The sequence below is a fragment of the Colius striatus genome, chromosome 1, assembly GCF_028858725.1.
Source record: "Colius striatus isolate bColStr4 chromosome 1, bColStr4.1.hap1, whole genome shotgun sequence".
In the NCBI taxonomy this organism is placed as follows: Eukaryota; Metazoa; Chordata; class Aves; order Coliiformes; family Coliidae; genus Colius; species Colius striatus.
In genome coordinates this window covers 135417841-135443218 of record NC_084759.1, presented here as the reverse complement: position 1 = coordinate 135443218, position 25378 = coordinate 135417841, and the positions used below count along the sequence as shown (strand labels likewise).

At 40.4% G+C, this 25378-nt stretch overlaps 3 protein-coding genes across 10 annotated transcripts in view; 2 read left to right on the top strand and 1 right to left on the bottom strand.

The window, feature by feature from the left end:
- IRAG2 (inositol 1,4,5-triphosphate receptor associated 2) overlaps positions 1 to 1700 on the top strand; it is a 36171-nt gene extending 34471 nt beyond the window's left edge. For all 3 annotated transcript variants that reach the window (XM_062008880.1, XM_062008870.1, XM_062008887.1), the window contains one exon: positions 1008 to 1700. In XM_062008880.1, coding sequence (XP_061864864.1) covers positions 1008 to 1251 — 244 coding nt within the window. In that variant the 3' untranslated portion in view covers positions 1252 to 1700. The remainder of the gene's footprint in view (positions 1 to 1007) is intronic.
- On the bottom strand, positions 1578 to 22673 carry DNAI7 (dynein axonemal intermediate chain 7). 6 transcript variants are annotated; one of them, XM_062008911.1, is made up of 15 exons: positions 22263 to 22398; positions 20919 to 20939; positions 17447 to 17538; positions 16108 to 16209; positions 13079 to 13216; positions 11316 to 11462; positions 10066 to 10169; positions 9457 to 9742; positions 7581 to 7683; positions 5825 to 5991; positions 4740 to 4881; positions 3758 to 3972; positions 2950 to 3117; positions 2740 to 2853; positions 1578 to 1984 (listed from the first exon to the last, which is right to left on the bottom strand). In XM_062008911.1, the coding sequence occupies exons 3-15, from the start codon at positions 17465 to 17467 to the stop codon at positions 1709 to 1711; spliced, it is 1983 nt and encodes a 660-aa protein (XP_061864895.1). In that variant the 5' UTR covers positions 17468 to 17538; positions 20919 to 20939; positions 22263 to 22398; the 3' UTR covers positions 1578 to 1708. The 6 variants fall into 6 exon arrangements, with proteins under 6 accessions (XP_061864895.1, XP_061864884.1, XP_061864903.1 ...); XM_062008900.1 differs by lacking the exons at positions 20919 to 20939; positions 22263 to 22398 and adding an exon at positions 22556 to 22672; XM_062008919.1 differs by lacking the exon at positions 20919 to 20939.
- On the top strand, positions 22670 to 23935 carry ETFRF1 (electron transfer flavoprotein regulatory factor 1). The gene is made up of 3 exons (XM_062008960.1): positions 22670 to 22741; positions 23459 to 23554; positions 23663 to 23935. Exons 2-3 carry the CDS (start codon positions 23510 to 23512, stop codon positions 23876 to 23878), a joined length of 261 nt encoding a protein of 86 aa, XP_061864944.1. The 5' UTR covers positions 22670 to 22741; positions 23459 to 23509; the 3' UTR covers positions 23879 to 23935.
- Positions 23936 to 25378: the final 1443 nt, after the last annotated feature.

Genomic DNA, 25378 nt, shown 5'->3' with positions numbered 1-25378 from the left:
TTGGTTTGGTTGTTAATGCCCACTGTTTAAACCAACCAGGAATGAGTAATTTCAGGTGCCAGAGACTGATTCCTTACTAACTCTAGCTGGTGAGGTAAAGAGGAGCCTTATGCTATGATCTCACCTCTCCTGTTTCCTCTGCCAGCTGTTACAGCTAGGCTACTAGGTCATGCTAACACGTACTCTTGTGAAAATGATTAAGAATTTGAGGTCTGTGCAGAACTTGGCAGCAGCTTGGCACACCCAGAGATGGATGTGACACGTTAATATACACATCCACTACTAAGGAACTCTGGACTATTCCAGATAATTTCTCTGACTATCTCAGGTCAAGGAAGAGATTGCTCTCCTAAACAAGTATCCCTCGGAAGCCCTTGTCTTACAGGAAAGGTCACTTGCTGTCTCTGCAGAGAAGCTGTTTATTCCACGTGAATATACAATGCTCCACTGTGAGCATTCCTGATCAAGGGGGGAGACAAGATAAATATGCTGGTGTGTAAAACTGAGAAGATAGCAAGAATAAACACAACCCTTTTCTATTGTTTGATAAAGGGTGGAGGCACCCAGGATCTTAACAGCTCTAGGATTTGGATAGTTAGTGAGGCTCAGACTTCTCCCCAACCTCAAAGGCGGCACCAAAGCCCTAGAAAACAATAGAACACAGGCCAGTACTCTCAATGTTTGCTGCAAGCCAGACTTACTGATGATCTGAAAATCAGCTTTTCTGGATCCTCTTCAGAAACAGGGTTGTGGTGAGGGAGCAGGGGTGGGCTCACGAGTTCAGTCAGTCACCTAAACAGCTTATCAAGCACTTGCTTACTGAAGCATAAGCTACCACCCTGTATAGCTCCCAATACAGCACCAACCTTGCCACCTCTGATGGTTAAGGATCTGAACGTTTGTTTGTGAGGTCTGGTTTTCTTGAGGGTTTTTTGGGGTGGGGGAGTGAAGAGTTCCCAGGTGTTGAAGAAAAACTAAACCACTCTCTGGCTTATTCTTCTGTGCAGGTGCAATTTAATATCATCGTGGGCATCCCATTTCAAGGCTTCCTTTTCCAATGCTAACAAAACTCTGTGGGTTTCTGTTTCTATCCTGGTGCTGCTTGCTGCTCTCACAAGCTTCCTCACTGGGCTCTCTCTTCAACGGCCAGCAGACGCAGCACCTGTAGGAACTGGGGACGCGTGGACTTCACTACAGCAACTGTTGTGGCCATATACAGGACTTCAACACCATGGGCCACCCCCAGTATAACAAAGGCTCTGACTTCTGTAGTTCCACTTCCAAGTTCTGGATGACAACGTGAGAAACTGAGAATAGCGTATTTAAGGTTACATGTTTGGGGTGGTTTTGTTGAGTTGAAGGTGTGTTTTTTGGTGGGGAGATGACTTTTTTCTTTCTAAAGCATGACTTGAATATTTGTTTTCTCTCCCCATTCTGACAAAAGTAATCCTTACAAGTACCTAAAAAGGTCTCAGTTTTGTTAAGGTGTACAGTAAAACAGCAGTTTTTGAACATAGCTAACAATAAATACGACTGTGGTCTAGCCACAAGAGAATAAAGAATTTATTTTGCTTTAACAAAAATGAAATGTTTGCATTTTAGTCATTGAAGCTGTTCCAATGATTTGAACAGAAAAGAATTCAAGACTTGAACTGTAACTTTATTGAAAGCTTTTGATAATAAAGGTCTCAAGGCAAGCATGCGGTATTTAAGAGTATGTTAAAACTCGTGTGGCAAGGAGCAGCTGATACACACTATCAATAAACAGGAAGTTAGCTGCCTCTACTTTAGCAATTGCATCTTTGCTGGCAAAATCCTTCAGCATATGGTAGAGAGTGGAGTGAAATTCGGCACCTTCTTCTAGCTCATCTGAAAAAGCTTCACTCGTTTCACTGATCTTGAGCTTTTGTGCTTTCTGACCATTAAACATACAGAGGCACCAATCTTTGTCTTTCACAGAATCGGCTGTAAGATGCTCACTTACCTATTGAAGAAAAGATGGCGCTGTAAGGTGAAGCTCGTGATAGAATATACATTCTAGTATAAAGTTCTAAATTCTAGTATACTCCTGTGTGTAGCACCCAAACAAAATCAAGGTGCAGCTTTGAACTCTTAAAACAATATTATGTCTCTGCCTAAGAGAACTAGATACTGGATCAACACAAAAATCTTCCATCCAGTTGGCCCCTAAAATGCAAGGTTTGACCACTCCAGATGCAGCTGGAAACAGTAAATAAGTGCAACAGGCAACATTTCTTTTAATTCTTGCTCCTGGCATTAAAGTGTTAGGATAAGGATTTGTTCCCTCCTTAGGAGCAGAATACAAATGAAACCTCCTAGGGTCAAGGATGAAATTTTGACATATTAGTTTTAAAACTTTGCTATGGGTAGGGCTCCTCTGATTAGCAGACTTCATGAAAATCACCTCTGCTTCTATCATCCCAGCTTTGCCTAAAACCTCCCTAGGTGAACTATCACTTATGCAGTGCTTGTGTTATGGAGATGTGCGCCCCAGGAGAGAGATCACAAATGCATGAGCTGTGAAGCAGGGGAGAAGCAGGCTCTCAGGCTTTAATGACACACACTGAATGCTGTTAAGTAGTCAATCCAAAATCTGAAAACTGCCTCACTATGAGCTTGAAGACAATGACTGTAACTTGCAGAAGTTAACTGCTTCTGTTTCTAATGGTGGTAGGCTTCTGTGTTGTTCTCTAGAAGTTTTGGTTTAAATCCACAAACCTTGAATACTACTTGCTCATGACCTGCTTCTGTGTTCCACTTGCTCCAAGCAAAAGCAAAAGCCGATGCAACCAGTGCCATCTGTTGATAGGCCCTAACTTCTGCTAGGGCAGCCTGTAGTGCAACAGCAAAAGTTAGAAAATACAGAGAGCTAGAAGTGAAAAAATGGTGGAAAAAACCAAGAAGAAAAACATCCACTCTTGCACTTACTTTCTTGTTCATGGAGACATACTTGTGAGAATACTCTCCTGGGAAAATATTCACACCAGCTTTTTTTAAAAGTGCTCTTAGGCCCACAGGACTTGTCCATTTCCCTGTGATGGAGGAAAGCACATCCTTCTCTTCTACCATTACTGAAGACAACATACACTGATGATCCTGTTGTACAAACCGGGGACAGCAACTTACTGGTCCTGAAAACTCCTTATTCTGCTTCAGGCATCAAATGTTAGTGTCTTTGCTATTCTGGATATTGTATGCATTAGTGACTAGGCTGGGCTGCAAACTTGCATTCACACATCCTGAAGAAAGGGACACTGGTCTACCGGTGCAAGCTTATGCACATCCTGGCTCTTAAAACCATGCTACTGCCTTATAACTCAGTTCAATGAGACACGTGAGGATCCACGTGAACTTGAAGCTTTAGAAGAAATGAGTAGCGTTAGGAGCAGGTTGCTTGAAATGCTTTTATTTCTCTTGGCGTAGGGGGGAAGAGAGAGGAACAATGTTTAAGTTTCAGCTGGGTGAAAGACTCTTGAATTCAGCAAGGTGTATCAATATCAAAGCACTTACTGGAGCTTTACAGACAATCAGACAGATGCTTGCTTCGGGACAGATCAGAGGAAAGAAAGAATAGAAATTAAACCACCTGTCCTGTTCCTTACACTGCTTGGAAAGGAAGAGATCCTCCCTCATTTGCTGCTGTGGAAGCATCCCAAGTTCTTAACAAAGGACACTGTCATAATTCTTCTTTAAAAAAAATCTGCAACTATTATCTTTAAAGAATAATTTACAGTACCTTAATTTGTATCTGAATCACTGCAAAGCTTGTAGACACTGTAAGAAGGGCTTCATCAGTACCAGTAGGTTGCAGCTCCCAGGCCTGATAAGGCACGTTGAGATGAGCATTCTGGAAAAGTGCTACTGTGTAAAAAGCACCCATCTCAAAGGTGATGCTCTTCTCTTGCCTTGCATATGTTATGTTGCTGATACCATCAGTTCTCCACTGTTGGCCTATACCAAGAGGATGAAATAATACAAAATTGTGTAGGTAAAGCTTCTGCTGTGCAAGAATTAGTTAGTAAAGACAGCCTAGGTTGAGTAATATTCACAGTTAAGGTAAACAATCAGGCACAAAACAAAGGTAACTGATTTAGGGCAGAAACTAACCTCATTTTAATTATCCTTAGGTATGAGACTGGGCTAATTTTGCCAGGAGAGCTTCTCCTTATCCTCAAAAGAAAGAAATACAAATACTAATGTAGCTATCATTTCTTACTGACCATATAGCAGTCAATAAGCTCATTTTCAAAAGCAAAATCAAACTGTTTTAATAGGTTTATACTCTCAGAAAAGAAAAGTCAGGTTGTATTTAATAACTAAAATTCCACATTTTGTTTTTAGCACTGAACGTTCACGTTTTAACTTAATAATACTGATACATGTAGTCAAGAGCTAATTTGACTCAGTGGACTTTACATGGCTTCACCCTAGCACAACTTGTTCTGTCGTACACAGTTGTACTATCACCCATTAAAAACTGCATATTTTATTCCACTCATGTTGAAAAAAACTATAGTCCAAAGCCTCAACAAGCACTATTAGGTAAGATGCAGAAGCAAAACCAGGAAAACCCAAAGGAATTAACATTGAAGTCCCCAAATTATTTCTGGGCTCCAAATCAGCTTTATGTTTCTACAGCTGGATTCTGGAAACAGTCAAGCTCAGATATAAATTCCACTATTCCACTTAAGACATAAATTTATGTCTGAGGTACCTACCTGCAGCATCCCATCGGGCTATCACAGGATCCTCAAAATACATCACGTTGTCAGGAAGCCTAAGGGTGATCTGTAGTGGTGGACATGTGGCATCTTCAGCAGCTTCTGGGGGGTATGAGTATGACTCCAATCCATCCTGTAACTTTACAAAGATGGGAAAAGGCCAGATGATATTTCTATTAGGGAGTGCAGTACCCTACTTCTGTTTTTCTTTCAGTCTACCTAATCACTTGCAGAATTTAACAACGCATCAGTTAAAATTTGTTAGTACTAATGGTTTGCTAATGTTGCACAGTGCCAACTACAATGTTGAAGATGGTAGAAGGGTGACTACCACCAGGCCTTTGAACCCTTCATGTCCTGTCAATAATACCCTGAATACAGTGCCACACGGTAAGCACAGTCGTTTTTCACAGATCCACAGTCTCTACAAAATAACCTAAGAGGCAAAAGCAGATTAATTCTGCTTTGTCCACACAATGTCAAAGGGACTGAAAGAGGTTGCATCTGGCTGATAAGGTAGGTCTGTACGTGTGAGTGGGAATGAAGATCCCATGTCTCTTGATCTACCCACAGTCTCCCTTTTCTTAGTTTGCACGGGAATTTCACTTACCATAGACTTTCAACTTCAAATTAAAAACTATGATGCAAGTTAGCGCTGCACCAGGCTCAATGAGTGGAAAAACTAGACCACATTGGCTATAGTCCCCAAATATCTTGCAGAGGCTGGAATTGAACTGGTGGTAGTTTTGTTACCATCCTTCTTTAAGTCTACCTTTTGCATAGGAAAAACCTAAGAAATTCTTCCGTTGCTTGTACTTTGGCCAAGAATCTTTTCCAGCACAATAATCTGTGCAGCCATGCTGATGAGCACTACCTGAGCACATACCTCTCAGCGCACCCCCCAGCTGCTCCAGAAATTGGCCAAGTGCAATTGAAAAGTTCTTTGAAAACTTGGTCCTTTAAGTCTGCTGCTCAAGAAATCATCTACACTGCATACCTTCAGTGGTGGCACACCTCAGGAACAGCTCTTCAAGGATGACAGGGAAGAGGACTGCATGGGGTGAGTTTCTTTCATCACTTACCTCCACCATACTCCAGTCCTTGATTTCTTTGACCTGAGGTGGAAGCTGCAGTGCATCAATATGGTACACACCACCCACTGGTACAAACTGCTGCAAATCAACTATGCTTTCACCAGTTATTGCCTCTCTTTTTTCACTTCTCTCTTCCTTCACCAGCGGATCCTGAGCTAAAAAATAAAATGATGTGAGTCAACTTCGTGGTTAAACCAAGACTCTGAAATTTCCCACTTGCCTGATTTTTCACTTTGGCACAAAACACCTGCGTGCTGGAAGCACTTTATGCTCTGCAGCATTTCAGCACCACCTACTGGTGTTCCCCAAATCTTTCAACAATTAATTGAAATGTGGGAACAGACAGACAGATGGATAATGAAAAGCATTTCTTGTTTTGGTACTGAGCATTTTAAACAATTGGTTAATCTCTGCTCTGACTTTGTAGTCAATTCAATTTTTTTTATATAGGAATAAAGGTTTACTGGCAAAAGATATCACACAAGAATTTCACAAATATATAGTACAGTAGATTTTGGGCAGGTTTGGTAAGATTGTATTGCTATGAAAACAAATGAGGCAAATAAAAAGACAGGGCAGGTGCTGAAGGTGAAAGATTGTATTTGTAGCAGTCACAGCTGTAGCTTCCACTTTAACTTGCATTTTAAAGTAATCATACAAAGCCATTAAAGTCTCTTGTAAACAAAAACCATTTTTCCAAGCTAAATGAATTTCCTGTCAGTGGTGAAATTTAGTACAAGGAACTGCAGTACTTTTCATCCTCTTCCCTCTTTTCACCTATCTGCCTTCCTGTTTTCACTGCATTTGTGGGAACTAAATATCCTTTCAAACTCTATTCTGAAAAGTGGTGGAATGGGTTGAAAATCATTAGCATGCCAGCAAAAGCATCATTACATAATTGTTCTCTTCTTAGTAGGCAGATAAAAACATTCAGGTGTAATTAGGACACTTCTGTGCACATGCATTGCACTCAACACTACGGTAGGGATTTTCAAGGTCCTACCAAAAGAAATAATGCCCAACTTCTTTATATTCTCTTGAAATCCATCTTGTTTGGGTGACAACTGGTTTCTTGGACTGTGCTCAGCAGAAAGTGTTGTGGGGTGGGGTTTGGTGGTTTTTCTTACACGGGAAAGCCTGTACAGTGCAGTTAAACTGCGCAGAACAGTTTGCAGTTCTATTTAAGAGTACTACAAGAAAACTCACTCTTATTATAAACTGTAGGACACCACAACGCTTAAGAAAGTTGTAACTTAGCTCATGTGGGACAGAAAAACAGGTTTAGTTCCTGGAATCAAGGCCCTCTTTTTTTAGCAAAGTGTGTCAGCATGTCTCTCACTTTATGCATACATTTCAGTAATACCCACACTACCTGAGTGTCTATGGCTACTTGCATTTGAACCTTTTTTCCCTGAGGAAGTCAGTCTCACCAGAAAGTCTGTCAGATTCATAAAGACTGTGTCTCATCCAGAAACATACACAAACATATGCAGAATCATACACAAATGTACACAATCATTAACCCCCCCCAACAACGTGGGAACAAAATCCATTCTCCTCTCTTACTTTCTCCCTGTATTTAACAATTATTAATAGCAATGCCAATAAAGTTTGGATGTAATAATCATCACTGTAGAGACTTTGTTTCATTTGCACAGAGATCTAGATCACAAGTTTCCATACATAAAATAAAAACAGAATAGGTAGTTTTGTAACGCTGCAGAAAAAAAGCCTAACCAAATACCTTGTGATGGTATGTCCAAGATTTCTGATTTCTTCTCAGTTTCCTCCTCTGTCTCGTTTATATCAGCTATGCTATTGCTATTTTCTTCGAACAAGATGTTACTCTATATAAAAAGCAGAAGACTTCATTACTTAGAGATAGATACAATAAAGAAGAGGGTATCACCCCCCTTGAGGAGGCCCAAGAAGAAAGTGTGGAGTCCCACTCCTCCAGCAACATTTGTACCAATCTTGCTATAGGGTCAAGGTTTTCAGAGAAATCTTTTCTACCTAGCTAGCAAAAACAGTTTTGGTTAAAGGTACTCTCCTACTTTAGGAACAGATCTACAAATAGAGTTAAACATAAAATAATTACTTTGTTCCCACAGTAAATTCCATCTTGAGCTCCCCAAGTACCACACGAGGATGTCACCTTTTTAGCAGTATGTGCACGCAAAAGTCATGTGTATGCTGGCTTTACAGCTACAAGAGAACACAACACTTAAGCCAACGTTGAATCCAAAGTCATACTGAACCCTTACTTTCAGTCTCAGCCTACACCTTGCCCATGATATTTATTCCCTTTCTCAGTGGTTGCTTTGTTTTCAAAACATTACCCGAGGTTTCCATCCAAATTTACAACCCAGATACAAATTAATTCGCATCATAGCAGGCTTCTCTGGAAGCCCAGAAGTAGCCAAAGGGCAGGTCAGAGCACGAGCCATCCATTTGGAGGCACAAGCACCTCCCATGCCCTGTGCTGTGCATACCACAGCATGGGAAGAACACGCATCTCCTGAAACAGGACAGAAGAAGGTGAAGGGAAAGAAGTATTTGCATACATCAGTGTGGGCGAACGCCCGGCAGAGCCAGACAGGAGGAGAGACTGCAGGAGCCGAGAGAAGTGAAGTCTTAAGAGGGAATACGAAAATTCACAAAAGTGGACTGAGAGAGTGAGCCCTGGGAAAGAAAAAGAGAAGGAATGAAAGGAAGAGCTTGAAGAAAAATCTGAAAATCTGAAAAAATGTAGGTGAAAATTGGCAAAAGACAAAATTTAGCCTATAAAAAAGCAAAAAAGCAAACCAAGAAAAATGGAATTCACTGATTCACTACACAAGCATCGGGGACTGGAAAGGAACAAGGCAAAGATCGTTGCTCCAAACATATTAAGTAGACATAAAACAGGATGAGTTACAATTATTTGTGCAGAAAGTTTTGATAGAAAACACGAGTCACTTATCTGCAAGTCACAGATTACATTAGAAGTGAAAAACCCAAACCCAGTAACAAGATTACAGAACCAAGCAAGCTCCACAACCCCAACAGCCAACGTATTTCACTGAGGAGTGCTCATGAGGGGAAGTCAGCAAGCAGCAGCACTATTGGGAAAGCTCTCCAGTGGCAAAACCATCAGCACACAGACATCGAGCAACCATGAAACTGCATGACCAAAACCTGCTGAACTCTGAATCCTATTCAGCATGCTGTGAACTTTATTAATATTGGATTCCCATAGTGATTTTATGTAGCTGTCGCTTTCCCAGAATCAGAATCCATTCATCTGCATCCATGTCACAGACTTATGGAACTATCTTACAGCAGCCCCTGACATTCTTCACGGCTTCATCCTACTGTCAAGCACCAACTCACAAACGCCAACTGCACGGTGACTACCACACCTCATCCAAACCTTCCCTGGTCCTTGGCCATCCATCTTTCCATTCCCTTGAGAAGATCTGCAACACAGTACTAACACAAGTTGCCTTTTCTAGAAAACATTTAAGAACACAGTGCTCTCAGGCCCAGGACACACTAGGAAGCTATCACACTGTGACTGGGCCTCAAGTAACAGCAACACTGTCGAGTATCCTTTTATGAGGGACTTTTGTTTTACTTACCTTTCTCCCATCAGAACACACTTCTTCCATTTCTTCCTCAGCAGACATGTTGGGCTCTCTGGATTTCTCTTCATCCTCTTCTGGTACTTCTATGTTGTCTTTTGAATCCAGAGTCAACTCTTTGCCATCTGAGACCTCCAATTTTGGCACACCCTGATGCTGCAGCCAAAGTGGAGACACGTGGTCATAATGAGTGTGCAATATGCGAACAGCAACACTGCTGACAGCCAGTGGCTTTGGAAGATCAAATCCATGCTGCACATCGCTAAACGTGTGATTTTTCAACCTGTAAATGACAGTTAAAAAAAACACCAAATGAAACAAAAACATTCCCTGGTAAGTTTGGCAGTGCTTATTTTTATTTCTTCACAAGTATTCTTCAAGTTGAAGTTCTATATTAAAAGTCATCTAAATTTTCTTTTGTTACATGGCACAGTCTAAGAAACAGCGGGATGTCATGATGTACTGCCTTTCTTGTACTGACAGCTGTCTGAGTTTCTCCAGTAGAGCTGTAACTGCATTAAAGGGATCAGGAGCTGCAAAAAGAATGGTCCTGATAGGATGACTTTGAGACGGAATCAAACAGCAGCTCATTTCAGTATACTGCACCTTACTTTCTTCTTCAGGTTGGCCCAAATACAGAAAGTAACATTTTTGTCCTTTATGACAGCCTGCATGTTTCCAGGGTCAGAATCTTCGTGCACATGAGCTGTCTACCATGCAAAAAAAAAAAAAAAAAAAAGATTCAATCACGTTTTCTTCTTATTTACTTATTTTCTTCTTACTTTACTTACATTTACCCTGGAATAAATAAAAAAAGGCACGTAGGAATAAAAATACACCAGACCAAGCTCAGGCATGTTGCATTTATGGACTAAACCATGACAGTTAAACTCAAATCCCTATGTTAAAATTCCAACTACTCTCTTTTTCTGACTTCATCAACTCTGTCAGTCAAAATGCTGCCAAATAATTATCCCTTTCAATGGTACCACCTCTCTCCCTTAATCATTGGCCCTCAAAAATGCTTCTCAGGACAAGTCAAAAAATAAACCCCTCAAAAAGTTCCTGAGCAATAAAGCACAGCCCACAGCCACAGCACAGATTAGGTTATATTTTTGTCAATATAAAACTTGTGAAATTATAACTACATTAGGAGTTTCAGCCCAAATTTAGCAAAGACAATCAAGAATTTAAAACTCCTTTATTTACAAAGGGTTTTGACTGTGAACAAACATACAACTGGTTTCCCTTTCCTTCACTCCTTTCCCTTCTTAGCTTCCTCTAGCAGTATTTACAGATATTGTTCATATACTTGAAATAACAAGCAAGATCACTATACATGCAACCCAGAAAACAGATTCCCAAGTACATTTTCATTTTCTTGATTAAGTACTCTTTACTCTTCCCAAGATCTTTGTTTAAAAGTATTTTAATATTTTAATTTTCAGAAGAACTTGTATTAAAAACTCTGTACAAGCCAATCATATGACCTACTTTTAAGATTGGCGCTTTTCTGTAGAGCCAACTAGCTTTAACTTAAATCACCAGGACAAACTAGGAAACAAGTTTCATACAGCACCCCTTGTTTTCCACATCTCCAAATCAAACAAGACCTCACCGTGACTTGTTATTAAACGTCTTCACAATGGTAATTTCCACTATACAGCTAAGATTTGCAGTTTTGATGAAATACAAGTCTGGCATCTGCTAGAAACGTGATTTGAAAACTCAAATATTAAATTTGGAAAACAAAACACTAACCTCTGACAATTTCAGAACAAACAAAAGCAACCATCCCAAGATACTTGGCAGCTAACCTTATGTGCATATAACAACTTTGAAATAGTAGATCTTACTTTAAGCAGCTTCTCTGTTGCTCTATTGTACTTCTGATGAAGCAGATTCTGCAATTCCAGAATAGATTCCTGGTACTGGACTGTTTCTTTTTCTGTTATCTCATTGGGTGGTGTGTCCAACAAAAGAAGATGCAACTTCTCAATTAACTAGAAGACATTATACGTGGAAAAAGTATCTCTGTTTTGACATCACCCTTAATATAACGTGTCATCAAAAAATCAGGCAGATTTGCATCCTTTACACCTAAACATCTTAATCACAGAAGTAATCCTTTTCTATTACATCTCTAGAAACTGTGCTAAGCCAGCATCAGCAGACAGAAAACCATGTAAAGTGCTGGAACTTCCAGGAACAACTCTGCCTGTCTTCATTCCTGTAGTCAAATTCCTTCATTCCTTAACCTATGGGCTGGGAAGTCTTAGCTTATGAAACTGACCAGCATGAAGTTTGGAATTCTGTCAAAACATTGTTCTCTTCCGTGCTAATATCCTAAAATGCTTGCATTGAACTAAAATATTCTTAGCTGGCCAAAAGGCCTGCAGCACTGAAATGAAGTGACCATCACACTACATTTTATGCCTTCCTCCCAGACTTGCCAGACTCTTCTTCCTGGCTGTGGAATGGCAGAGCTACTGCTCATTAAAGGTGTGGCACAGTAGCAAAAGAATTGTTAACTACTACTGTCTTTCTCGCACTGCACCTTTAACATGGTCTGCCTCAACTCCGAGCTGCTGTTCTACACGATTTCACAGTTCAGAGTGTTTAACAGTTTCCTCTAAGAACTTGTAGAACAGGAAAGAAATGCTCAAGTGTGGTAGAACAAGAGAAAACAGACAATGTTTTTGATATCACCTTGCATTTGTAGTAGGGGCCTGTCTCCCAGTATGACATAATATTCCACTGAGGATACAGTGCAAGGCAGTATATGTTTACAGGACCTGAAGTAGCTGTAACAGCTTCAGTGTTGAATAGGAAACACACCACAGCTGGAAGAAGTGTGTGGGAAAGAAGTGGGCAATTGCCAGGCTTTTGGCCTGGGCTGCAGCAAAGGAGGGAAACAGAGGAGTTACCTCTGGAAATTCTTAGGCAGGACTAGCACATTCTGCGCTGTCTTGGAAAAAGGCAGTATGTGGAAGGTGAAAACTGCGGCACCCAGCAAGCATTGTAAGACAGGAAATTTAACGCTCAGAACCAAACCAAAGCAAAGACATTTGTATGACACATCTGACTTTCACGCCCAGTTTCTGGAAAACATTGTTTAACTTTCTGAAAAAAAACTATAAAGTTAGCATAAATGAAAATAAAACCTTCAATTTACAGAGCAGCCACAAATTGCTTAAAATGGCTTCACAAAGCCATCAATGGTTGGTGGACTGCATTTGGGGAACTCCTGTTCTTGCACGACGCTTTACTGGCTCTAAGCATTACACAATGAGGCTGATGTTCACCAAAGCATTTCTATATGATGTGAGCTTTTATGTTTTGGCTCAAGACTGTTTTAAATGTACATAGCAGGGAAGATGGATGTTGGCAGAGTAGAGCTTAGTGTAGAAATATTACACACAAATCCCTCAAACGCACTGCATATTTAAAGTCAATAGTAACCTTCCCCAGAGTTAACAATAAAGCTGCAGTTGTAAAAATGGAAGAAAAACATCTGTGTTTTTCAGTCACTTTGCTGTGAAAAGAGAGAGAAGAGAAGGAGGCTGCTAAGGATATGTTCTGGTACGCTTAAACCAAAAAATACCACTTTAACACGTACATTTAGCACCTGTCCTCCCTTCTCCATCACAAGCTGAATGTCCTCATTTTGATCTTCACGCCATAAGCTCATGAAAGTATTTATTTCCTGCAGTACAGTTGGGTCAGGTCTGCCATCACAACGGAGGTAATGCTCCCACTACAGAAAAGTAGATATGGGTAGTAATAGTTCAAAGAAAAGTAGATACGGGTAGTAGTAGTTCAAAGAAAAGTAGATATGGACATGTGGTGCAGATTAATACAAGAAAAAGGAGGATTCTGAAATACAAATCTATGATAGTGATACATTCACACCTGCATCTAAACAGGCCTGTAACACCACCTGACATATCACTATTTCAGGAAAAAAAACCCAACAGATTACTTTGATATTAATGTATTAAGATACTTCTGCCCACATAACATTTGCTGTTTATGCTTCTTCATTTCCAAGTGGTTTCTGTTCTGCTCAGGAGGAGCTTGTGTGCCTACAAAAGCAATCAATTGAGTACCTGCTACAAATGAGGGTCTGAAAGAATAAATGACTAAGAACACAAATGAGAAACTGGTGCAAGTGGAAAAGGCAGATGGTTCTCAAACTGGATACTGCCAACAGAACTGAAAATTCCTACACTGGCAGTTTACGCTTAAGAGCGTTCTATCCCATCATGTTTCTTCCTCCTTTCTCTGTCCCTGAAAGAGATTTCCCCCTCCTTACCAGCAACAGTTTAGCTGTTACAGAAGCCTCTGGGCGGAATATGAAATCTTAGCTTTTTCGTTACTATTATTTTCAAATCAATTATTGCCATTCTTAAATGTGGCAGAAGAAAAAACAAAAACTAGCAACAGGCTAAACTCACTTAACTCTTCACACGAGCCTAATATTAGCTCATGGGATCAATCTATCATGTATTGTGACTTTTTTCATCCATACAGTAAGGTATTAAGGAAATGTTGTCTCCATGTTTACTGTGAAGACAACATCATGTTACTGAAGATTGCATTACCGTGTAAAACAGACCTTCCCAATCCTTTCAATATCCATTTCCACTGACTGGAGCGCTGGAAACTCCCACATAAAAGACCAATCAGTCTTTAGTAATTCAAACATCTGACTTCTTTCTTGTACATCTGTGCTCTTAAAACAGAGCTTAAGTCTCACCATCAAGAAAACACATCCCTAAAAATAACAGCACTCATTCTATGAGAAAAAAGATAATTCTCGTGATAATTTGTAAACGTATCTGTTAATCAGAGCTGATATTGCTCAGAAATGGATGTCGAAATTCAGCACTTGGAATTATATTTCTCTTGCCCTAAACACTCTTAACCACAGACTAATACAAACTCTAGTACTTCCGGTAATCTACTGCTCTTTTATTTGAAGAATTATTTTTAAAATAATAGTTCTATTTTGTCATTACTTTTCAAAACAGACAAAACTCTTACGTTTCTCCTTCCAAGAAATACTCTTCAGAAACATCCATAAGCAGCAACTGTCCACTTTCAAAATGACCAACAGAATCTCTTGTTTGCCAGGATAATAAAGTCCAAGCTTGTCATCAACTGAACAAGGCAATAAACACCACCCAAAGGTGTCAAGAGGTAACCATGAAGTTATCATGCTGCACACCTGTGGTCACACTGGATAAGGGCACAGTGGGCCATGCCAGGAAGAATGTGACCAGTGAGCCCAGGACTTTCCCCTCTGCAGGTTCCTGAAGCCACATCTGCAGTGCTACAGCCAGTTTTGGGTCCCTCAGTACAAGAGAGTCCAGAGGAGGGAAATGAAGACAGTTAGGATAACAGAGTTTTGAAGTGACACATGAGGATAGGCCAAGCTTGGTTAGTCTGGAGAGAAGACAGAGGCAAACTTTCTTCAGAAGAGCCCATGGATGATGTGTCATGACAATCGGGTAACAATCACAAGCTCTAACAAGGGAAACACCAATTGCTTTTAAAGAAAAATTGTTACACTAAGAGTGATAAAGCAGTCAAAAAGGTTGCTCAGATATACTGTGGTGTCTTCATACTACGAAATTTTCAAAACCTGACTACCTTGATCCAAATTCAGAGTTTGCCCTACTTTGTGCAAGAGGCTGAACTAGGTGAATTTCACAAGTCCCTCCAAACATGATTTATCCCATGGTTCTAAGTTGGTTCCACAGAGGCTTTATAAAGGATTAGGTGATGCATAAGAAAAGAGAAAATCCTTGTGTCCGTAAGTCTATTTAACCCTATCTGGAACTAAAGTGACCAAATCTCATATCAGACCATTACTGATATGAGTACAGAATATATATATACTCATATATTAATTTTGTAACACTTCATTATTTTACATTTCATACAGCATAGGCAACATGTTTATATATTGTCTATATTTATAGTTTATAATAATGTTGTTAGAAAGTTACTTATTACTTTATTATTCTCATACTTATACAATACTTTTACCATTTAAAATTTTTCTTTACAGGTATACAGTACTACTGGGTGATGATTCAACCACCATGCATGTCACCCTAAACTGCAGACATTAACTCTCAGCTGCATTCTGATGTATTTCCAGGCCTGATATCAGATTTGTGCCATGTCCTTCAAAGTTTTGGCCAGCCTCTCTCTGAAAGATGACCTCTGATATCCACAAAGGACTGGGACAAATACTGTCTCTCGTCTCAAATGATACAAAAATATTTTTAAGCCCTGCTAGAGCTTTATTTGTGGAATGCTTAAAAGCAGAATGACTTAAATAAATAGAAAAGACAAATACCAGAACATTTGAAATTACAGTTTCTCTTGACTGCTGAGGGAAGCTCTGGAGCCCGAATACCTTAATCACCCAACAGGCTCCTCCTTGTCCATGTTTCTTCTCTTTAGTGTACACCAAAGGACAGATGACAGGGCGCATGCCCAGTTATTGAAATGCAGTCATAGCACACACCTAAATTCAATAAATGCAAACTCCTGGATCTGTAATGAAGGCATAGCCTTAGTCTGTTCATTGTTGAATCTCTGTAACATTGGGCAGATTTTGGAAAGACAGCTTACCTTTTCATGTGCTCTATAATCCATTTTCCACTGCTGTGCAGATAGAAACTTCTGTTCCAGTGAATGAAGTTCTGCTAATTCAAACTCCTTTCGTTCTTTATTCTGATTACACACACACACATACATATATATATATAAAACACAGGAGTTAAATATTGAGTTTACTTCTCACAGTTAATTTTATATCAAAGGAAAAAAAGGGGGGGATTTGTGAATGAGTTATCATTTAAACAAATCCAAACACTGGTAACTTGCTTTTTTATGAAACATTTAATGGAAAAGACTGCAGTACTTCACAATATGTTATTGTCATCACATTAGTTGCTGAGCCATATGACAAACATTATGTGTCATATGATTGTTAAACTCTCACTTGAACAATTTCCACATCATCACCCTGGAACTAGCTCTAATGAGAGCTGCTAAAAAATGTAACCATATGTTAGAAGAATGTGTACAAGATTTTTTTTTCCTTATAATCTTTAGTATTTAAAATTCCTCTTCTCTCTAGGGGAAATTATCTGTTCTGTAAAGAACAAGATGCACAGGTAAGAGGGACTTTTTCGGGAAAGAGGAAAGAAGGAAAGGGGAAAAGAGGAAATGAGAAAAGGGAAAGAAAGGAAAATGGAAAGTAGAAAACGAAAAAAATGAAAAAAATTAGTAACTCTCCTTTTTATTTGGAAACACAAAAAATATTTAGATCCTACCAATCAGTTTTTGTTCTGAATTTCAGTCTTCTCCAAAAAATACACTTACATACATGCACACACACAACTCAGTGCATCTGCCCTAACACTGGTATAGAACTTATATAAAAATTTTCTTGCCACAGCTTTCCGAAATTTCATTATGGGGAATGAAAAAATACAGCCAACTAAAAGTATGGTAAAAACGGAACAAGAGAGGTATTTATTCAAACCAGAGTATCACAGTTAATGTATTTAACTACAGCATTTTAGGTATCAAAATCAGGCAAGACTATCTTGTCTTGGGGAATTTTTGAGAATCAAAGCAACACTAACCCAAATATTTGCTTAGTGAAAGAATACTATAGAAAAAAAAAAATAGCACCATTTCCCTTGACTTTACATGCATTTGTTTTACTACCAATCCAGCTCGCCACCTTCTCAATTTGTGGGAGCTTATATAAGAGTACCTTGGCGAGATTTTTCATTATTCATTTTAATATAGTGATGCTAGAAAATTTCCTCTATATAGTTCCCAACACTAAGGTCATAAGGAAATTAATTTCTACTCTCACACTAAATTACTAATGTTTTACAGACCTTCTCATGAGTTCAGAAATAAGATTAGATTTTTTCAGTGAATACAAACTAACTTTTGCCTCGAGTGCTTCCATCTGCTCTTTTTCAATTCTCTCCTTTTCAAGTCTTGCTGCTTCTTCTTGTTGAGCTTGAAATTTGGCTTCCTCTGGATATTGGGAAATATATCAAGAGCATAATTATATTTTGCTTAATAAACCCAAACAAATTATTTTCTTATTAGCTGTAATAACAATCACAATAATGAACAATGTAAACATGTATCTTTCATTGTGCAGGAATCTTCCAAATGTGCCAAATTAATTGAAACTGTAGTGCTAAGACACACTACCTGTGGGGATATCCCTCTCAGCCTGTGACAATACAAGTGTAGACAAGGATAAGGAAGCCCTTCTTTTCCCTTCAGAAACACCAGCAGAAGTGTACTCCCCATTAATCTACAGCTTCAACACCCAGGTTCTTAATCCAAAATCCATGGTGAAACCACCTGAGCAGTTCAGTCACAAATTACTCTTTTCCTTTCCTACAACCTTTGGTTTCCCACAACTTCAATATTATAGCTGTTTGTTCCTTGAAATCCTCTTCAGGATTACTTACTCCTATTCAGAGTTTTAGCTTTTCTTTGCTGCCATAGGGGCTAGAAAATTAGAGAGAATGTGAAAACTAAAATGGATTTTGACCTCAAAGCCTTCAGCCTAAGTTAGCAAAACTTATGCATCAATCCAGATGTTCTCAGACCACGGCTTAAATGTCACCATCTGCACATAAACCACTTCAAGTAGATCTGTGTTGCCCAGAAGTGTGAGCAACAGTAGTTCCCAAATCTACCTGTGCTCACCTGAGCTGCCAGACCCAGCCACAAAGGCTACTAGCGATTAGTAGTCGTTTAGTATTACTAGAAGTCATAGCATGCCAAGCCCCCAGGAAAAACTATTTTACTGTAACGGTGAGGGAACTTTGGCACAGGCTGCCCAGGGAGGGTGTGGAGTCTCCTTCTCTGGAGGTTTTCAAAACCCACCTGGACACATTCCTGTGTGACCTGATCTAGGTGGACCTGCTTGAGCAGGGCTTTTGGACTAGATGATCTCTAAAGGTCCCTTCCAACCCCTACCATTCTGGGATCCTGTGAAGAGGTGGATCTGATATTCAGAGAGGAGGACTGGGTTGGGATACTGAACTGCAGAAGCAGACATTCAGATGGTGAGAAGTGGAAAGTCAAGCAACTGGGATTGCGTTTTAAGGGACATGGTGATACTCAACAGAAAGCTCTTGAAGAAGTCACTTGGGGGAGACAGGAGCCCAAGCAAATCATCCTTTCATCTATCCTAGTTTGTAGTCGCCTTCACTGCTACTCCTTCAGAACATGAGCTAGCCCCCTGCCAACAGAAGTATTCTCTGGCCTTTCCTTGAAAAAGTCCTTTCCAGACAATTTCTCCCAGCTACCAAATACTGGGTGGGCTTTTGTGGTTTTCAAATGTGCTGAGAATTTTCCTACAGATAATGGCAAAACATAAAAAACCCCAACCAACTCAACACTAATTATTACAAAGATCCTCTGCCCCAAGTTCCTAATTGCAGTAGAAACAACTAAAGAATGTGGCTGTAATAGGGAAGCGGGATGTGGTAACAAGTAATGTAGCATTTGGTCCACACAGAAAAAGGGACAAATCACTTATGTTCATGAAATAGAGATCAATATCGATGCATCTACAGTTTAGGAAATTACTTTCTGTCCATTTATTTGAAGTCAATTATTTGTCCTACCACATTCCCTACAAATGAAGTGCACAGTACCTTCCTCTTTCAGTCTCCTTTCTTCTTCTCTTTCTTTCTGTAATCTCAGTTGTTCAGCTTTGCTAACTTTCTTTTTGACACTGGACTTAACGTTTGCAATAAATTAAAAGAAAATGAATGTCAATACTATTTTAATACATGTTGGGAAGTATTTGTTCTTCCTAACTTTGCCTTTCTAACATGATCCCTCAATTAAGACTTCCTAAACACTCAATGAAGCCTCCAAAATGGCAATATACATCCTGAACTCATTTTTCTTCTCACTTTTATCATACAACATATGCTCTTAGAATTAATACATTTTTCTGTGCTAGGCAGTCCTAAACAAAGCCACAATAGGAGGATATGAAAATATTTTGATTCAATGTAGAAACTGAATAACAGGTAGACCTGCTAAAAAGTGGATGTTACAACTTAGTGGATTTTAGAACACTGAGAAATGCATTTCGGGATATATGCAAGTCTGGTGTCTAAGAAGTATCTACTTCACAAGACAACTTCCCACCTACTCCACCTGAGCATTCTTAATAATTTGGTAAATATTGTTACAAGTAACCCAATTGATAGAGAACTTTAAAAGAATCAAGGAGAACCTTTGTCATTCATCACACAAAAAAAGTACTGTTATCTCACATTTTGATTCTGACTAGATTATTTTCAGACACAGATAAACAACTACTTGGAAGTCTATTCACTTTGCTTTGTATGGCAACAAATATATATATAAATGTAACTGAATACAAGGGTTATCATAAAGCTTGAACAAAAGCAATGGTGAAAATTTAGTGCCAATCACAAAAAAATACACTCCCCAGAGTTGGCATGCATCTTATTACATTTGTTACCAAGGCATTTATTTGCAAAATTCTCCTACAGCAGTATCGGTAAAAATTTTACCCATTAAGATTCCAGGGAAGAATCAGTTCCTTCCAGTTTTGGTTTGTTTGGGCTTTTTTTTTTTTTTAATTAAATAAAATTAAACCTTTTATTACATTCCTTGCAGTGAAAATGGAAAATCTGCTTATTTCAATCACTTTTTAGTCAACTTCTTTTCACATTCTTAAGACTGAACACAGTAGTGACTAAACTGAGGTCTACAGATCTCCAAGGAATGTATGTGAATGTGTTCTTTCTGGGGAGAAGCGGTGGATAATTTAATTATCATCAAAGTAAGAATAACTCACAGAATTAATTTATGAAATCCAGCTTCCTGGGGTTCTGTTTGCTGTCCCCCCTATCCATCACTTTCTGTGTCCAGCCTGTGGCTTAAAGCCAACACACTGGCTCTCTGCACAGACACTCGTCGCCAAGGAAAACACACAGTGGCTGCACTCACCAATTTCTGTCTAGGAGCTCTGCAGGAACACAACTCAGCTTCCTTGCAAAAGGCACGTAAGCTTAGTGTCCTGGAGACACCTGCTCCTCTTATGTGTTTTGATTGAGCAGCTCAGAACACAGGTTAAATTTTTTTTAAATCCCACTTTTTAAAAACCACATTTGCTCACCGTGAAGGTGTCACAACACTTCTATTATGACAGATCCTCTTAAAAATACTGTTTCGTAGACATTACGTTCAGAAGGAATTCATCCTTACATACATTTCAGCATGAAGTGTTTTGTAATTTTAACCATATAATTGCCAAAATAACATAATTGTGTGGGCACACTGTCTAAATGAACACTGCAAGGGTCAAAATGCTGGATGTGACTTACAGTATTTTTCTATCTACCTACCTTTTTTTTCTTTTTGGGACCCTAGAAAGTCAAGGAGAAAAAAAAAGGAAAGTGAGTATCAGAGAATAGTGTATCAAGTATAGAGAAGTAATTAGAAAATAAAAGTATTCTGTAAAATTTGTAATGACAATGATTTCGATATTGCAGAAAATCAGCCACTGACATGTGATGCCAGACCATCACGATTTATCAGGCTAAGTCCCACTTGCAGTTATAGAAGTATATCTACTTATTTCCACTGTTAAAAGCTTAACATACATCAAATACATAATTTGGTCTGAGATATAACAGTAAAAAAAATGTTTTCAGTCTTTTTTGAACTAATCAGCTGATACTGTGGGCTATTCCCAATAACACTGAATGACATCATGCAATGACTTGGAAAAACACAGAAATGCCAACGACTCTTTTTTTCACTCATGAAGAAACTGCACAAGAATTAAAGAAATGTAATTGGGGGACTTCTCCAACGACTATTTGAACAGATTCTAGAAAGCCAAATATCTAACACTGAATCCCTTATTTGATTTACCACACAATTACATTTTCTGTGCAACACCTACATAGCGCTATGTGAATTTACGTTAACTTCCATGTGATTAATTACCTACAAGAGAATATCCCCTGGGAGGTGGGGAAAGGGGAAGGAGGAGAGGACAGGAGGGCACAGGAACACAGTGATATTCACTATGGTAGAGAAATTCTTACAACAAAGCTTTAGAATCATACAATCATTTTGGTTGAAAAGGGCCTTTATGATCACTTGAGTCCAACCACTAATGTAACACTGCCACTAATCCATGTCCCTCAGCAACTCATCTACACATCTTTTCAATGTCGCCAGGGATGGTGACTCCACCATCTCCCTGGGCAGCCTGTTCAAATGCTTAACAACCCTCTCAGTAAAAAGGTTCTTCCCAATGCCCAATCTGAACCTCCCCTGGTGCAACTTGAACCGATTTCCTCTTGTTCTGTCATTCCTTACTGGGGAGAAGAGACTGACTCCCACCTCACGAAAACCTCCTTTGAGGCAGTTGTGGAGAGTGATCCTGTCTCTCTTCAGCCCCCTTTTCTCCACACTAAACAGCCCCAGCTCCCTCAGCTGCTCTTTATAAGACTTGTTCTCTAGACCCTTCACCAGCTTCGCTGCCCATCTCTGGACACGAGCTTAGCTACCTCCAAGCAGTGTTTCCCACTAAGTAGCCATGGTAACAAACTATAGTATAAGGTCAGGGGACTGCAGAAAAGCTAACGTGTCCTTTAGAGGACTTTTTCTGTCTTAAACCCTGTCTTCCCTACCGGTACTTCAGTAGCCGATGTGGAATACTTCAGCCCAATCCTTACCCGCTTCGCCACCTCAGCAGCGTCTGTTAGCGTTGCTCTTGCCGCCTTCTTGTCTCTTCACCTACAAGAGCTCAAAGCCCTGAGACTACACTGGCACCAGCAAACCTCTCGGGCCTGGCCCAGGCCAATCCCTCCCGCCTCCTCGCCGCGCGCGCCCGGCTAGTGCCATCAGCTGGGACGCGGCGGCGACAGCAGCAGCAGCGGCCACCCCGGTGCAAGCCTCCGGAACCGACGACCGCAACGTAAAGACGCCCCAAGACCGCCCGCCACGACTCCCCACGCCCCGCTCTCACCATGACGCCGCCGCCGCGTTGCCCAGGCGACCGGCCCCTCCTGCCACGCTCTGCCCGCCACCAACGGCACCCTCCAGTCCGTCCTTCCTGCCGGCGCCCCGCCCCCGGCCGGCCGGGAGGAGGGCGCAGCCTCCCGTTACGGCTGTGCCGTAAAGCGCTGCCGGCAGAGCTTACTGCGTGAAGTCGGTGAGACGTTGGCCTTCCTCTTCTCTCCTGCCCCCTTCCCTGAGGAACCCGGGCGGGGGGCACCAGAGGCAACCGATGCTGGCCTCCGTTAGCAACTCAGGGAAAGCAGCAGCCCGAGGGGCAGGCCCAGGCCTATCCCTACACGATTCCCGGAGCGCCGGGAGTGCTGTCGGAGGGGGGGCGGGGAGGACATTGGACTGGTTCTGTTTGCTGTTATTTACAAAACTAGGAACGGGTTTACGTCGTTACCAACGCTGCTTTTTTTATATTATGTTTTGTCAGTATGCACTGGCCTCCAATCGTGGTGCAGTGTAACAACGTGGTGCAGTGAAATTCCTAGTTCTTCTTCTATATATTTATCATAGTATGTATATATACACATATGTATATACATGTTTCTCCAGACCACAGGCCGAAGACTTTAAGCACATAACCAAGCAGCCAACACACAGCACAAAGATAAGCGAGTGTTACAGCAGCTGAGATTCTTGAAGTTTCTTGTTGTCTGAGGTGAGGACAGATGGAAGAGGAGGAGAAGCCAAATGGAAAGAAAGATTAAATGGGATGGAGAGTAGGACTAGAAGATAGCAGAGTTAGAATGAACAGGACTCAGTAAGATCAAGGAGGCTAGTTAGGGACCTTGCAGTTCCTGTGGAGGATGAGGCTGTGATTGATGGGCTCCTGTGGAAGGCTAATGTCAAACTGGTTATTCTTCAGGTTAAAAAAAAAAAAAAAAGACGAGAATAAAGAGATCACTGAAATGTGAGAATGGCCAATTCTTTAAGAGGCGAAGTGGTGACTCTATACAAAAATGTAAGTGTCTTAAATGCTGTGAGTGCTTTCCTTAACCAGACAAAACTCCTTCACAGCATGTTAACCAATTAAACCTTTTTTTTTTTTTCCTTTTTTCTTTCCTTCAAGCTGCTGCATCTTGGAAAGGAGTATCCCAAAGGTGCAGACTATTTTAGAAGCCGTTTGAAAGCAGCTTTTCTAAAAAATAAAGATGTGAAAGATCCTGAAAAAATTAGGGAGCTAATTGCACGAGGAGAATTTGTTATAAAAGAGTTGGAGGCTTTGTACTTCCTCAGGAAATACAGAGCTCTGAAGCAGCGCTACTACAGTGACGACGATCTGTAGCTGGTGCTGAAGGCTTTGCATGTAACAATACAAACTCATAAAAACAATAAATGAGCTGTAACCTCAGAAGAAATGAAATGTACATCCTTTCAACCCATCTAAGGTACAAATTAAGACACTGTTTCCCCATAAGTAGCTGCTTGAAGGGTTTGGGATTTGTATTATAGGGGTAATGGGGTTTTCTCAACTACGTTTGACCTTCCTGACCTGAACATTCGTGTATGAAACAACTTTGCGGAAATAGCAGTGATATGATTCGGTTCCATTTCACTTCAACAGTGACGTGTTGGACAGGTAGCCCTACTTACCCCATAGCTGTGTGTCTGAGTGCTGATTCAAGGTGCTGCACTTTTCTTGTTACTTAGGTCAATCTGATTTTGAAAGTCTTCCACCACAATTTAGTGATTCATTTCCACTGTAAATGTGCACCTTCTCAAAAAGTAAAGTAAATTCTCAAAGATGTTAACTGCATTGGCTTACTGTGAGAGACTTGTATTGGCAGAGGTGCTTGCTGGGTTAGGAAAAACACTATGGGGTCAGAAAAGCAGTGAATTTGAACAGGAATTGTTTCAGCATTTAGAAGTAATTTCTGCTGCTGCTGATTCCTGAGGTTGTGAAACTCCTGTAGCAAGGATACAGAACTTGATCCTTTCCCCGGGAAGGGACGTCTGAGTGTGGCTGTTTGCCCTGTGGCTAACTGTAGACTTTGTCTCAACTGGCACAAACTTGTGCCAGAACTGGTATTCTGTGCATACCAGGGTTGGCTGGTGTTCCCACACCCCTTCCCCCTGAAAAAAAACCCCAAACAAACTAAATGACACTGAAGACAGAACAGAAATAGTCTTTGAAATCCAGGTAAAGAATCACTGCAGTAGAACTGTTGGCAATGGCAAGTCTTCATGCACATCAATTCCAGAATAGAATGGAAAACATGAAGACGAATGAGACAGTAGTTACCTTGGGATGAAACATACGTGCTTCAGGTTCTAGCACCGCACTGATGTGACAAACAGTCCTTCCACATCAACAGAACTCCTCTACAAGATGTTGCAGTTACATCTATCCTGAATTAATACTTCTGTATACAAAATTTAACCTACCCTTCCTGATAGCTGATAAAAGATCATCCCAACATGGTAACCAAGGGCCAGTGCCTAGGTTTATACAACAGTAGCAGTTGCACACTTCTTCCTACAGGACACAATCAGTGCTAAAGAACGTCCTTCGTATTTCCTGTAAGCTTATGGAAGGCCTTGTATAGAAGAAAACAGCTGCATGCCTGGGATGGACACAAGAGGAGCTATTCAGAGCATTCTAAACTCATAGATCCATTCATAGAGTCATAGAATCATTTTGGTTGGGAAAGACCTTTAAGGTGATTGAGTTCAACTGCTAACGCAACACCGCCAAGCCCTGCACTAAACTAAGCCCCGTCCCTCAGCACCTCATCTATGCGGTCTTTGAAGTATCTCTGGGTATGGTGACTCAACCGCCTCCCTG

Bases quoted from the DNA above. Each gene is read 5' to 3' on its own strand.
- DNAI7 (XM_062008900.1), bottom strand. From the start codon at position 17,467: ATGGAAGCACTCGAGGCAAAA. The intron at 13,217-16,107 runs GTAAGCTGTCTT...ACTTTTCTGTAG, and splicing joins ATTATAGAGCACATGAAAAG to TGGGAGCATTACCTCCGTTG. The intron at 2,854-2,949 runs GTAAGTGCAAGA...GTTGCACTACAG, and splicing joins ATGTCTCCATGAACAAGAAA to GCTGCCCTAGCAGAAGTTAG.
- ETFRF1 (XM_062008960.1), top strand. From the start codon at position 23,510: ATGGCCAATTCTTTAAGAGGCGAAGTGGTGACTCTATACAAAAAT. The intron at 23,555-23,662 runs GTAAGTGTCTTA...CTTTCCTTCAAG, and splicing joins TGGTGACTCTATACAAAAAT to CTGCTGCATCTTGGAAAGGA.